This window comes from Taurulus bubalis, assembly GCF_910589615.1.
Source record: "Taurulus bubalis genome assembly, chromosome: 11".
Classification (NCBI taxonomy): Eukaryota; Metazoa; Chordata; class Actinopteri; order Perciformes; family Cottidae; genus Taurulus; species Taurulus bubalis.
Window position 1 is genome coordinate 20,169,627 of NC_136599.1, and position 14,605 is coordinate 20,184,231.

General features: G+C 41.8%; 1 protein-coding gene across 1 annotated transcript in view; it reads left to right on the forward strand.

Moving 5' to 3' along the window:
* The window catches only part of bsna (bassoon presynaptic cytomatrix protein a), a gene marked incomplete at both ends in the record, with an annotated part of 122,788 nt that overhangs the window by 81,579 nt on the left and 26,604 nt on the right, over positions 1–14,605 (forward strand). The window contains one exon of the mRNA XM_079225557.1: positions 12,327–12,785. Within this exon, the coding sequence (XP_079081683.1) occupies positions 12,327–12,785 (459 nt within the window). The remainder of the gene's footprint in view (positions 1–12,326; positions 12,786–14,605) is intronic.

Consider the following 14,605-nt stretch of genomic DNA (forward strand, 5'->3'; position numbering starts at 1 on the left):
TGTATTAAAGGTTGGAAGAGGGAGCCATTTTGAGTCTCAACTGCTGTTACAGGATACAATATTGGACTTGAGATCTGACAATCTAGCTGCTGTGAAAATATTGCTCCGTTAATAATTGGTTTTCGGGTTAAGAATAGACTTTTTAGATTAAGTTTACCTTCCATCTTCCTTTCCCTGCATTTCAAAACAAGATGAGGAGTGTAAATGAAGCCTAAATCCTTACTCAACTTCTCCACATTTACATTTCCCCCCCCACACCCCTCACTCCATCTCTCCCTTCCCTCCCTCTTCCCATCCATCCCTCTGTCCCCTCCCAGTCTGCTGCGTTTGCTTCATCTCACCTTTGGCTCCTCACTGGATCTTACAGCTGGGCTGTCACTCATGAATTATTATATTATACATGAAAACAGACTGCAATGGCTTCAGGGTGACTTCCCTGTGTATTTGCTGGCTCGGCTAAATCTTGTCATTCACTAATGTTTGGATAATGAAAAATGACCAATTTTCTATAATTTTTCCGTTAAGCCTCTGAACTACTTCTGAGACTTTCTGTCCTCAGATGGTTCTCTGAGTCAATTCTGAACATTTTGACAGCTATTCCAAAGGCTGCCGGTTGTGTTTACCAAGCAGCTAGCTTACACATTGAAGCTATTACCAATAGACAGTATTTGTTCTCAGCGAGGACAAACACATACTGGTCCAATCTCATTATAGAAACTACCGATGAAACTGTTGAACGATTTTCCCCAAGTTTCAACAAACACAGATAATAAGCAGCATACCGTACGTCTACACGTGTGTTTCTCCTCATTGTGCCGTTTCAGTAAAGTGAATGCTATGCTACTGTTCTTTCCCACTTTCTCTCTATTGATTGCACTGTCAGGGATCTTCCCAGACATGTGTGTGAATTAAGGATTATTGGTTATTGGTGATCGGCCGCTTCCTCTTCATTTTAGTTATTTGGCTCAAAGCACAAACACAAATGGACTAAATGTAACATAAACACGTCTGAACACAATCGAAGGAGTTTTATCACTAAAGCCCTTTGGTCAATTTTCACTTGCTGAGTTTATATATTCTAATGGCTCATTCACAATCAGCTTGATTATCTGGTGGATCTTCAGGAAAATGTGTAATAACTGGAATAATCCATTAAAGAGCTTTCAAAGGGACAGTCTTCGTCGTTGTCCCATTGATTTCTCTCCTCGTGCCTGGTTGCCCTCGCTGCAGTGGGACAGCACTTTCTGGTTAGGAGTCTCTGTCGTGCTTTGTGTAAAAAGATAAAATGATGGGGCAGAGCATTGACACTGACATCTAATCAATGCCAATCTGAGCTGTAGTGGCAGACGGGCAGCATGTCATCACTGCCCAGAGATGACAAATGATCACCATGTCGTGATCGTGTTGTCCCTGCAGCTACTGCCGATCCTCAACAACTGAAAACACATACATGGACAGATAAACAAATGCACAGGGTGGAAGGGGATGATTGCAAATATATTTTTTATTAACCGGGATATAAAAGGATAACAGTCAAACTACACATAAAAAAAACACACAGGATAATATCAACATTAGCATTAGCCAACAACCATTATTCCTTGTGTGTTCTGTCTAAAGCACATCTACTATTTCTTGAATCCAATTTAACATGTGCATACATTAACACAAACACTATAGCTATAGTATTTTTTTCCTAATGTATCAAATAAGAAAAGCTAAATTGAACTTGAACTCACAGTTGAACTAGCGCTCCTCAATGCTATAGTAGCGCAATAGCAGGTGAGAGGGAGGCTGCACAGAAACAGAGGAAGAGACATTTTGTGTGGGAGAGAGAGGAGGAGAAACTGGAATAAAGAGAGAAGGTGCATAGGAAGTGATAAGAAGGGGGTAGACTCACAGGAAACACTTTAAGAGATACTAAAAAAGAAAAGAAAAGAAATGGGGAAAAAATAGACCAACCGCTGCAGCACTGTGATTCCTCTGGAGCCCCCGTCTCTCAGAGCAGGTGGATAATGCCACAGCGCAGTGTGAGCACGCTCCTCCAGAGAGATCTGATTGGATGGGAGGGTAAAAGTCCCTGCTTAGCGAGGGTGTTTCTGTGTACGTGCACATGCACAGTGTGCACATTGTGTGTTTGCAGCTGCCTGAATATGTTCCAAATATTTTTTAATGTTTAGGCATGAGTGTCTGTGAATGCAGGTTATGGAAGTGTGTGTCCCATGCGGAGTGTTATTGATGTGGGCGGAGTAAAATGCTGCCACACAGTAGAGGGTCACCCCATCCTCCCAGATCTCACCGATCCAGGCCACAAAACCAGAAGAAGGACTCACAGCAATACAGATGAAGCTGTTGCTGTTGAAGTGCCCTTGAGCTAGACACAGGATGCCATACATGGTAGAGTGCAGACTGACCCAGATATTGTTTGGCTGCACATTGTGTGCGATTTTAGAGGCTGACTCAGCTCGCTGTTAGTCAGGGTCAAAACGCGCACACACACACACACACACACACACACACACACACACACACACACACACGCAGATACGCACGCAGACAAGTACACACACACATGGGAAGTGAGTTAGACACTGAAGGACAGACGACACTGATGACCTTTACACAATCTTCCTGTGTGCATGCGTGTGTGTGTGTGTGTGTGTGTGTGTGTGTGTGTGTGTGTGTGTGTGTGTGTGTGTGTGTGTGTGTGTGTGTTCATACTGTATTACTGCTGGGAGCCAGGTGGAACTCTTCATTTGAGGAAATATTTCACTTTAAATATTATAGTTTAGTGTATCTCAGCTGACATTGGGCGAAGGCAGGGTAAACCCTGGACAGGTTGCCAGACTATCGCAGGCAATTTAGAGTAATCAATGAACTGCATGTCTTCGGACTGTGGGAGGAAGAGAAGACCCACGCTGACACTGAGAACATGCAAACTCTACACGTCTGGCCCAGAAATCGAACGCTAGCTTCTCTTGCTGTGATATACTGTATATATATATATATATAAAAACATTTATGTGTTCTTCTTGCTGTGATATACTGTATATATATATATATATATATATATATATATATATATATATATATATATATATATATATACATTTATGTGTTCTTCTTGCTGGGGGAGTTGATGAAAAATGTTCTTGTTGGTAGTAAACTGCTGATTAGGATAAACGTAGTTCTTCATGCTTCAAGTCATTGCTTCTGAATCACAGTGCAACACAAACAATTAGCCACGGCGTCTGATTAAGGCCAATATAAAGCTTACAAAATAATGTGTTTTTTTTTTTCCATTAAAAATCTTTGCCTGAGTATCTTTAAGGGATTACTTTGAGATTAAATGGCATGTAACGACGTGACAGGTACAGTTTATGTTTTATTTTTTGCCCCTTTTGTTTTGAACTCTTCGTGCTTCACTCACAGTTTCTCTTTTAAAAGATGGCGCTTGTGTTTTTGTCTAAATGTCAACGCGGCATCAACTCTTTTGTGGGGAGCCAGCGATGCTCTTTGCACACAAACACACACAAACACACACAAACACACACCCTTACATCCAGGCACACTGACATACTTGACATACACACAAATTACATGAAGACAAACACGCCAGCACACACTTATCCACACACACACACACACACACACACACACACACACACACACACACACACACACACACACACACACACACACACACACACACACACACACACACACACACACACAAATCCTTGCCCCTAAGCATTTCTCAGCCAGAACTGCCAGTTTCATGAGGCAGAACTAATTCACTGTACATTTTTGGACCCCCCCCCCCCCTCCTCTCTTCTCTGCTTCTAATTCACTAATATCCTTATCCTCTTCCTCTTCCTTCCACCCGCCCTTGTTCTTTTCTCCCTCCTCCTCCCACTTTCGGTTCTGTCCTCCATTTTACCCATCTCCTCATACGTCCTCAGATATTCCTCTTCTTTGCATTTTTCATGGCTCTGCTTTGAGCCTTCTTTTTGTATTTTGTGTAGTATAATCACAAGTTTAAAAAAATGCAAATATTGGTGACGAATACTGATGTTGAATTACCAAACTACAATTCCCTTTCTTCACCACAAGTTATTCAACCTTTTTTTTAACTGTTGGATTTACTAGTAAGCAAAGTGAGATCTTGCCTCGTCAGGTATTTTCTTTATTCTATTCATTCGATGTATAAGTAAATTCAATTTCAATCTATAAAACATGTTATTGTTACGTAAAGTTTGTATTGTGCTTGTATTGATTAATTTATACGGTGCTGGAATAAACAGGAGGAAACCAGAGCGGAAGAGCACTTCTTATTATCCCCTCGCTCTCATTTCACCCTCAACACCCTCTCATTTAGTTCTCTGCAATCACTCTCTCTCAGTTTTCCATGTTTTTCTGCTCCATCTTCTCTCACGTCCTCCCCCACCTCTGCTTATTTTCAATTTCTCAGCCTCCTCACGGATCCCTCCCCTTCCATCTCACTCACTCATCTCAAAGGGAAGACTTTCTCTCTCCTCTTCTCTCTTTGCTCTAAGCTCGTGGCTAAACTTTCCTCAAGATTTTTCCCTCCAACTTCCTCTCTAGCATCTGTCTGATCATGTTTCTTTCTTCACCCTGAGGGATGAGCCAGCAATCTCCCCTACCCATAATGCTCCTGTCCAAGTGAGGACTGCCTTCTGCACTTCAGAGTACACACTTCAGCACTTCAAAGGCTGCAGTCTGTCTCATACTAAAACCAAGGCCAGATCAATTAAATCCTATTAATACCCAGCAGCCCCCCGCCAATGAGGATGAGGTTCAATTCTGGGTACACAAAGCGAGGCAAAAACTTCAGCTCAGTAAACTCTTGTGTCCCTGCAGAGATCCTTTTTGATGAGGCTCTATGGATGAAAAGAAGAAACATATCTTTAAGATGTGTAAGAATAGAAATGCAGTTTTGGATATAGTGTAAAAGTCACATTACCAGTTTTATTTAGCAAACGTATGTATTTTATCCTGTCACAAAAGGAAAGGCTTGCGCAGCTTTTGCGGATATGACCAAAAGAAACTGTGTCATTTTTTAAAGCATATGCACCCATAACCACGCTGCCAAGCAAATAGCGCCTTGGTGCTCCTGTGCTATTTGCACATATTTAAATGAGGTAATGATCATACATTTGGGGAAATGTTGTCCCCTTTCTATGCAAATGAGCCTCAAACAGCCCAATTCAGAAAGATCAGTGCTGATAGCCACACAGAGAGTTGGCAATAAATGAGGTTCTTTCAAACTTGTTTATTCTGGGATGCAGTGATAGGATGCAAGGAAATGTCACGAAAAATAAATGAATAAAGCTCCCCGACATGACATCTTTTGAACTACATTTAAAGACGTATGAAAAATAAGGATTTTATATTAACAAATAAACTAATAATTTCATCCCTCTCCCTCCCATCTAAAATGTGCTTACAGTGTCTGCTTGCCTCTCTCTTAATTTCCTTTGGGAGGTTTGGATGGAAGTGGCACTCTGGCAAGACCTCTTCCTCAGGCTCTCACCCCTCACAACCGATGCATTTACTTCACCACATGGATAATTGCAATCAGCTGCAAAAACTTTAGGGGCGTGCTCGCTCTGTAATATAATTACCACAATATCTTGTGTGAATCAGACCTTGAGATGGTGCAGATAACGCTGGCAAATGATTTATCGTGCCATCAGCGGCAGCGATCCATTCTTTGTCAATTCGGCCCTTTGTTAGACCTTTCACATCAAACATAGTAATTTGATTCATGTTTAAGTGTGGGTTTTAAAGAAGTGCCTGAAAAACATTATGTACAAGTCGATAAATCAGATTGAAGTTGTTTAATTGTTTCAATGTCAAAGCAGTGGTTGAAGCCAGTGGACGTCATATTCCCTGTTGACCAGCGCTGTGGTAGCCAGTGTAGTTCTGTCCTGTTTTGCTGCTGGCTAGCTGCCATCCTATTACTACAAGAGTCAAAATCCTCTGATCCCTGAAGCCCATACACAAACACACACACACACACACACGCATGCACATGCACGCACGCACACACACACACACACACACACACACACCCACACAAACAAAATCTTGCAGGGATATACTCGTATGCACTGCAAAGATTGTGCTGTTGCTCCCTGTTCTTGATTGTGTGTGTGTGTGTGTGTGTGTGTGTGTGTGTGTGTGTGTGTGTGTGTGTGTGTGTGTGTGTGTGTGTGTGTGTGTGTGTGATTTGTGTTAAATTAGCTCTCAAGACAGATTTGTAGGTCAAACTCTGAACAAACCGTGGCACTCCTGTTGGTCTGTTTCCGTCTCTCAACCTCAGAGGCTTCCTCCTCGAAGCCGGCTCGTCACAGTCAGGTCGTCGGTTCAAATCCTGAGGTCTGTCTCAGTGAAACTCTCCTTTGAAGCTAATGCTGAAACTGCGATGAGCAAGTTAACCTCTGTTAACTGCAGTGGAGCTGCTCAAGGAAGACAATCTGCAGTGAATAAATATATATGTGAAATTCAATCAGTTAAGTGTTTATTCTTCTTCTTCCAGTTACTTTAGTTTTATTTATTTCTCTTTTGTCTCGGGTTCTCCGCTCTTAAATAACAGAAGATTCTGCATTACAACAGTCCTACAACTGTCCTAGCCATTTGAGTGTGTTCAGTCCCTATCAAAAAGAAGATGTGGCTTGTCAGTCTGCTCAAGTAAGACTATTTGTATTCAAGAATATTAACGCAATGTTGATTGTTTTCTTAATTAATAGTCTTTTTTTCTTACAATATAATCAGTTAGAACACATAAGAGTATTGATGAGGACACCACAGTATTGATAACAGTAGTATGCATACAATCCTAAAGACACCCTAATGATCACATTTCAAATAAACCATTGTGGATTTGGAGTTAAAATTGGAGACAAAAATAATTTCCTGTGTACGAGTCACACACTTTTTGGACACAGTCATATGCTGTCTTTATTTCTCATGAGGACAGTCTCCTAAAACATGTCTCTTTTTTGCATTTCTTCATTTTGGGTTGTTGGAAAGAATCTTACATTCGTCGACTGACTATAAGTCCCTGTTTCCGTGCGTCAGATAGTCTTCAATCAGTCTTTCTTCTGAACATCTGATCCATCGTTCAGCCTGCTTGTTACCATGGTAAGCTAATTAGCTTTTTACTCAGGCTAGCTGTGTCTTTGTGGTCCAGCTATTTTCGGTATATGATGCAGACTCTAAGTGTCCCTTTGAAGGTTTAATCAGATTATAACGCTCACAGTTGCAGTTTTTGCCAACGTCAGAATTCATCATCACGGCAGCTGTGAATTCACAACATACTGTATGCAAATGAGAGCCTCCTACACTGAGCGTCAGCAGAGGAAAGAAGTGGGCAGATCAACCTCATCTGGGCCACAGACAGAAAAAAGGAAGGAAGTGAAAGAGGTGACGGTAAAATGTGGGCAATAAAACATAATGTGTACGCATTAACACAAACACACACATAGCCGGCCTTGTGCCCACTCCTCTCGCCTCTCACTGCACTGTTACGCCATTAAAGAGGCTGCATGGTCCCTCTCCCCTCTCTCTCTCTTTTCCAGCTTTCCTTTCCTTTCCTTCTTAATCCTTTCCTACTTTCCACCTCTAATTTATATCTTACTTATTCTCTCCTTCACTGGTTTTTCACTCCTACAATTCATCTCCTATCTTTCATCCCCTAGCGTCTCGCCTCCTCCTCTGCTATACTTCCTCCCTTTCTCTAATTGGTTTCCCTATTTGTTTCTTCCTCTCCTCCCTTTTCTCCTTTTTGTCTAATTCTCTCCTTTCCTCTAGTCTTTAATTTCTCTTTCTTTATCTATTCCTCCACTTCCTCCACTGCTGTTGTTGTTCTCATCTAGATTCTTCTCCTCCTATTACTTTACATTTCCCTCCTGCTTTTAATGCCTCAGCTCTACTCCTCCTCCTCCTCTCTTCATCATATTATTATGCCTTTCCTGCTTCCTACAGTGCAAAAGGTATTATATGAAATTATCCATCTTAAATACAATGTGTGCGTGTGTGTGTGTGTGTGTGTGTGTGTGTGTGTGTGTGTGTGTGTGTGTGTGTGTGTGTGTGTGTGTGTGTGTGTGTGCTTATCAAGAGAATTAGTGTCTTTAATTTCACAAACGTCACTTGTGCTTCTTACATTAAGATCCCTGGCTGGTTCTCCCACAGGACATGCCTAGTGTGTGTCTGCATTGAGCATGTGTGTACATGTGTGTGTGATTTATACATGTACGTAAATGTGTTGTTGCATATGTCTCTGTTAAAAGAAATCTTTTTAACTTCCAGTCTGTCACACACAGCACTCAACATAATGAGGAAAAGATTTTAACAGATGTATCTGGAAATTCTGAATCTGCAAAAAGTGAACTGACAACATGGGTTCATTTGTTTTTCCGACAATTTAACGGCCGCTGAAGAACACTTAGCCTTTTTATACACTTTGAGGCACAAACCAAGGACGTAGCAACCCGCGGACCAGACACAGCTCTGCCAGTGGACAAAATCCAGGCAGCAATTACATTTCTCCCCAAAACATATGATATTTTTTTTAAATATATGTAAGAAACCATCATTATCTGTCCACTTCCACGCCTCTTCATGGCTCTTTGTCCATCTCCTCTCTCCTCTGCTCCCAAGTCAAGCCACTTACATCAGACTCAGCAGGAAGCCACATTGCTGGAGGCTGAGCTGAATTACTGTGTGTGTGTGTGTGTGTGTGTGTGTGTGTGTGTGTGTGTGTGTGTGTGTGTGTGTGTGTGTGTGTGTGTGTGTGTGTGTGTGTGTGTGTGTGTGTGTACACTCACACGCTCGCGTGGTGTCACTCTCTTCTCTTCCTCCTTCTGGTAAGCCTTTAGCTACACAGGCCTCCTCCATTTTGCACTGACTTGAACCGTGTGACTATGTGTGTGTGTGTGTGTGTGTGTGTGTGTGTGTGTGTGTGTGTGTGTGTGTGTGTGTGTGTGGGTGTGTGTGTGTGTGTGTGTGTGTGTGTGTGTGTGCATGCACATGCTTGTGTATTTGTGGTGCAGTAGAGTGCAGCCTAAAGTGGCAGCCAGTGCTAGGGAAGTGTGCGATCGAGCAGAACAATGGCATTCTGGGTAAAAATAGCCCTCGCTCTGTTGGAGGGAGAGAAAGAGGAGACGGAGGGTGACAGGGAGAGAGAAGAGGAGGAGGGTAAGAGCTGAGAGGAAAGGGAAGGATATAGGTTTAATGACCGTGTAGTGAATAGAGAAAAGAAAGAAACTGGTGCAAATGTGTGAAACACAAATATAAAAGGACGAGAAAGAGTCACACGAGAAGGAAAGTGAAACTGAGAGAAGCAGAGAAGCTTTAGCAAAAGAGAAGTCTTCTAGTCCATATTTTAATTGGAGGAGTATGGCTTGGTGTGGTTTCCATGGAGTCTAATCAGATTATATTTGGGATATGGATGACTTGGGCTTTAAAAAAAAAAAAGGATCCATTGCTTTCATAAAAAAGAGTCGGTGCTGAAAAAAAGTTCAAAAGAGAGCAAGAGCGAGAGAGAGAGAGAGAGATAGAGAGAGAGAATCAAAATACAATAGACAACAATAAAAACAGAGTTTGAAAGGCCCACGTTTAGACAGAAAGAGAGTGAACGTCATTGACAGGAGAAGAAAAGGCCAGAATGTTTGTGCTATGTAGGTTACTCTGATGGACAACATACACTCACACATACACACACACACATGTGATGTACTGGCTGGAAAAGAGGAATGAGTTCACTTGAGGGTCTAGATTAGAATGATTCAACAGTCTCAGAGGCTACTACTGTACAGGGTGCAGTTAAAGGAGTAGTTGCAGAGGGTGATGTATCATCAGGGAAGGAAGGCCTGATTGTGCTATTGGCTAAGTGATTGAGTGCTGCACAGTACCACACACACACACACACACACACACACACACACACACACACACACACACACACACACACACACACACACATACATACATAGATACGCATGCACACAATGTGCTCATACAACGTGCTGCTTCTTTGGAGGTACTGCAACTGCACACAACGGGTCAGCATCTTACAGTAGGCTACATTCTGTCAAATACAACCATGAGCAGAGAAAAGTATTATATTGTATATGTGTAAGTATTTACTCTGATCTGTAATTTTGGATTCAAGATTCAAGATATTTTTATTGTCATATAATAATAATTGCAAAAAAGGAAACATGCCAGACATTCGTTGCTTCCAGCTTCTCAAATGTTTGTTACTTTTTTATATCGTATGCACAACGCCAAGAACAATCAAATGAAGTCTAGTCTGCAGATAAGATTGCACAAATGGTTTGACCCTTTCATCAGTCGTTTGTTCCACTTTTGAAAGTGTCTGTTTACATTGTTTATGCTGAGATCATTTGGAATAAGACGTTCAAAGGAATGTATGGTTTTAGCAGTGGCTTTTAAGAGAGGAGCAGAAAAAAGACCAGCGTGTTGAAGTCAAATTAAATTTGAAATTTATCTTTGTATTAATTAGATCACAGTCAAATATTTGAGAAAAGAAACACCTGCATTATTGATTTGTATCACTTGTGTCCTTCCTCATTCAAATTCACCTCTTCTTCCCCTCTTTTTTGAACCGCAGCTTTAACTTTAAATGAAGGTTGGAAAAGGCAATGAGAGAACATCTTTCTGTCATTAAAACGCTGGGCAGTCTTGGAATGAGGCCTCAATAGAGAGGGGTGAAAAACAGGGTTGATATAGTTATATATGCATGCAGATGTTTTACTAAACAATTACTGCCTTGGTGGTATGTAATGGTGACTGTTAGTACTACCACTCAATCCAAAGCGGCCTTAAGAGTCTCCTGCATGACACTTAATAACCAAAGTCTCAAAGGGATTCAGAGAAAGAGAGAGATGCAGGGGGGGTGGGGGGGAGTTAGAGAGAGAGAGAGAGAGAGAGAGAGAGAGAGAGAGAGAGAGAGAGAGAGAGAGAGAGAGAGGATTGTGGAGAGAGGATTTGATGAGTGGGTGGGAAAGAACAGAGATGGGAGAAAAGTGCTCAGTGGGGAGGGCTGCATCTGTCAGTTATATTGCATGAGTGATATGGCTGATCTTTGGTCCAACACATCTTCACTTTCTCTCCTGGATCGACTGAATAGAGAGGGATGGTCCACAGGAGGTGTAGACGGGAGAGATACTGCACAAGTAATGAATATTGAATATGACATATTACATCAACAAAATAGGAGAAGATATGTGTTTTGGGTTTTTAAAGAAAATATAAATTCATTGAAACAGTGTTGGTAAAGTCATTCCTGAGGCTTCTCTGTGTGTCCTTCACAGAGATCACCTGTCAAAGTCTGGTCTCTTCTGTTGCTTTTGTTTTTCAAGAAAGACCGATTCAACAATTCACACCAGGAAACAGAGACAAGTTAGAGTAGAGGCAAAAGATGGATTATGTTCAGTGTGTGTGTGTGTGTGTGTGTGTGTGTGTGTGTGTGTGTGTGTGTGTCTGTGTGCGCGCGCGCATCACAGTCAAATATTTCATCTGTCAGCTTCACAGTGCAAGAAGTGAGTGCATCCGATGCAATGAAAATAGGGTGTGACTGTCAGTGGGACTTGGCCTTTTAGAAATGTACGTCAGCTTAATTTAGCCTGCTGCCGCTGTGACGGCTCTGTCTGGAAAAATGATTTCCAAAGTGTCTACAGTTTGTGTGTGTGTGTGTGTGTGTGTGTGTGTGTGTGTGTGTGTGTGTGTGTGTGTGTGTGTGTGTGCATGTGTGCGTGCATGTGTGTGTGTGGCAGTATCCTGTTTAAGTGAAATCGGCATATTTAACATGAGAAATATTAATCAGTGCATTAATCCGTCAATCTTACATGAGGAGTAGAATGCTAACACTTCATTTTAGTAGTGGAGGAGTTGATGAAGAACAGGAGGTTAAATGACATTTAGTCACACACACACTCACATTCACACACACACACACACCTGGGAGCTGCCCAGTGTTTCAGTCTTTACTGTTTGCTGTTGAGCGGCAATCAGCTACCTGTTGATTTTGTGACAGAACATTCAAGACAGGAAAACTTCATTCAAACTCGTTGACCTTTTTGTTGTATTTTTATGCAACATACGTGATTTTGCTATTGAGCCCATAGTGTTGATGCTTTGAAAGTTTTCAAAGCTCCACCGATGAGCTGGAGGTCTTCAAATATGTTTTTATTTGCCATATTACCGACAGAATATGATATGAAAAACAAGCTGGTTGTCACTAACTGTGTTTGTTTTTTGTCTTCTTTGTGTTTCAGAAGAAGGAGTGGTTATGTCTCAACTGCCAGACCCAGCGGCTGTTGTCCGGAGGCGACCTCGACGAGCCTCCACTTCCTATTCCTCATCCGTCTCCCAAGCACCAGCCAATGGGCTCGCCCCGTCACCAGGCGCCAGCCAGTCAGCCAAGCCCTCTCCACAAACCCACCAATCAGCAGGGGCCGAGGCCGGCCCAGCCCCAGACGCAGAAAGCGCAGGCGGGACCTGGTGGTAGTGGACAGTTTGCACCCAATGCTGCCAAACAACTACTCGACTCCAAGACCACGCCACCAGCTACGGCACCGGTATCAACCGCAGAGACCCAGAAACAGCCAAAGCCTACAGAGGAGAAACCTAAAACCGAGCCCGAGAACCAAACTGCCAAAGACACCAAATCCTCCCAGAGGAAAGGAGAGCAGATCACACCCATCAAGGAAATCAAGAAGTCCAGGCATTATGATGTAAGTCAGATTTATTGTTGTAAGATTGCTTTAGTCTGGTATACTACTCTGTATGTTAAGCTATGGGAAAGAACCAAAAGAAAAAGAAAAAAAACTGGCAAAATGGTAATACGGCTTGAGAAAAGTGAACCAAATGAATAATCATTCTGCGGGAACCATAGTGCAACATACAGGCCTATGTACCAAAAATGGCTATTGTTGCGTGACCTTTTTAACCTTTAAGAGCATGTATGCAGGTTAAGTTACGTGAGTATGCATGGCTGTTTCAGCATTTTCACATTTATTCCAGCACGGGATGCCAATTCACCTTAAAATATGAAAAGACCCTAGGAACGTTTCATCTTTTCAGAAAGACTGACTGAGCTGGCGAGACAGAGGCTGGGTCAGCTTGATTATCAGACTGAATTGCCATCTTGTTTCACTTCTTTCAATCAGCCTGACATCGTTTGTGTTTTGTAAGTTATCTGTTTCACTGATGTCATTTGTAGTTGACACAGACGCCAAGCTCAGTTGCTAGGAGGAGTTTAATATGTCGATTTGATAGTTACAGTAATAGTTATAATTTATGTAAGTCGACTTACAACAACTTGAACAGCCGTGTCCATGCTTCTTGCCGTATTTCTGTTGCTATTTTTCATGAATGTAGCTAAGTGGCTTCCTTTTGTTGGAAGACGACATTTCCCATTCTTAATTACCTAAACTCTGAGTGGTCAGTTTTTTCTCCAACCAGTGGAACCAGCCATTGATGACCAGTTTGAATTGCTGAAATCAGAGATGTGGTCTACAATTCAGAGGTCTGAAACTAGGGTAGACGAACTGCAGGTCTCTAAAAACACAGACTCGGGCCTTCAAAACTAGACACACCACCAGACTAAACTCTTGGTTGATTTCAGTATTACAGTCCACTTGACAGGCATTGCTGTCCTCAGCAGAATCAGACCCAGGATTTAGACAAAAGTGATGCATGTGATAAATGAACCATGTGACCAGTGGACTTCAGAAGTGTGTGTTGTCTGACACCTGCGAAATGGATATTAAGTGTTTACACCATGGATCCTGCCAACGACCCGCTGCCTGTTGCCACATTAGATTTCCGCCAACGTTGTCTTCAAGGTTTTGACTGCTGTGTTTAGAATCCAGATGTAAGTAAATTAATGAAGGTGGCATCTTGAGGTCATTCATTCTACTGTGAATATAGTTTATATGACATATTTGGGATGACTTGTGCTCACAGGTGAGCACTTGTAAAGAATAACAAAGGTAACTTCAAACAAATCTATGAGATTACATTAGTTTGGCATTAAGTGGGCCAAATAACGCTGTTTCTCCCAACACAGTGAGTAAATGCAGCACCAAGCCAAGCTTGTTATGAGAACTCTTTATAAGAGTTCTTGCTGGACTCTGTTTTACTAAAAAAGTATGCAGTAAGAAAGAAAGTACCAGCTGCTTTTAAGTGTATGTTTTTAACACAAATCTCCCATTATTTTCTTGTTAATATCTTAGATCTTTACCTGCATATGTCTTAAATGCTGCATGCTCATATAAAAGTAATACAATTGTGTAACTGGTCATGGATCCATAGCATACTTAATACTAAAGTCGTTGTTGAAATGGAAGGCAAAACACAGTTGCAATACAATGTGCTCCTGCCCACATGGCTTTGTTTGTTTCCTTTAGTTACAGTTACAGTTTTTTAGATCGAAAGATTCTCTTCATATTTATCATAAGTGGGATGCCTCAAAGTGTATAGTGGCGCGGAGAGCCTTCATGTGTTATCAATGGAATGAGAAGGTTTGGGGTATTACATCCCTATTTTAGGA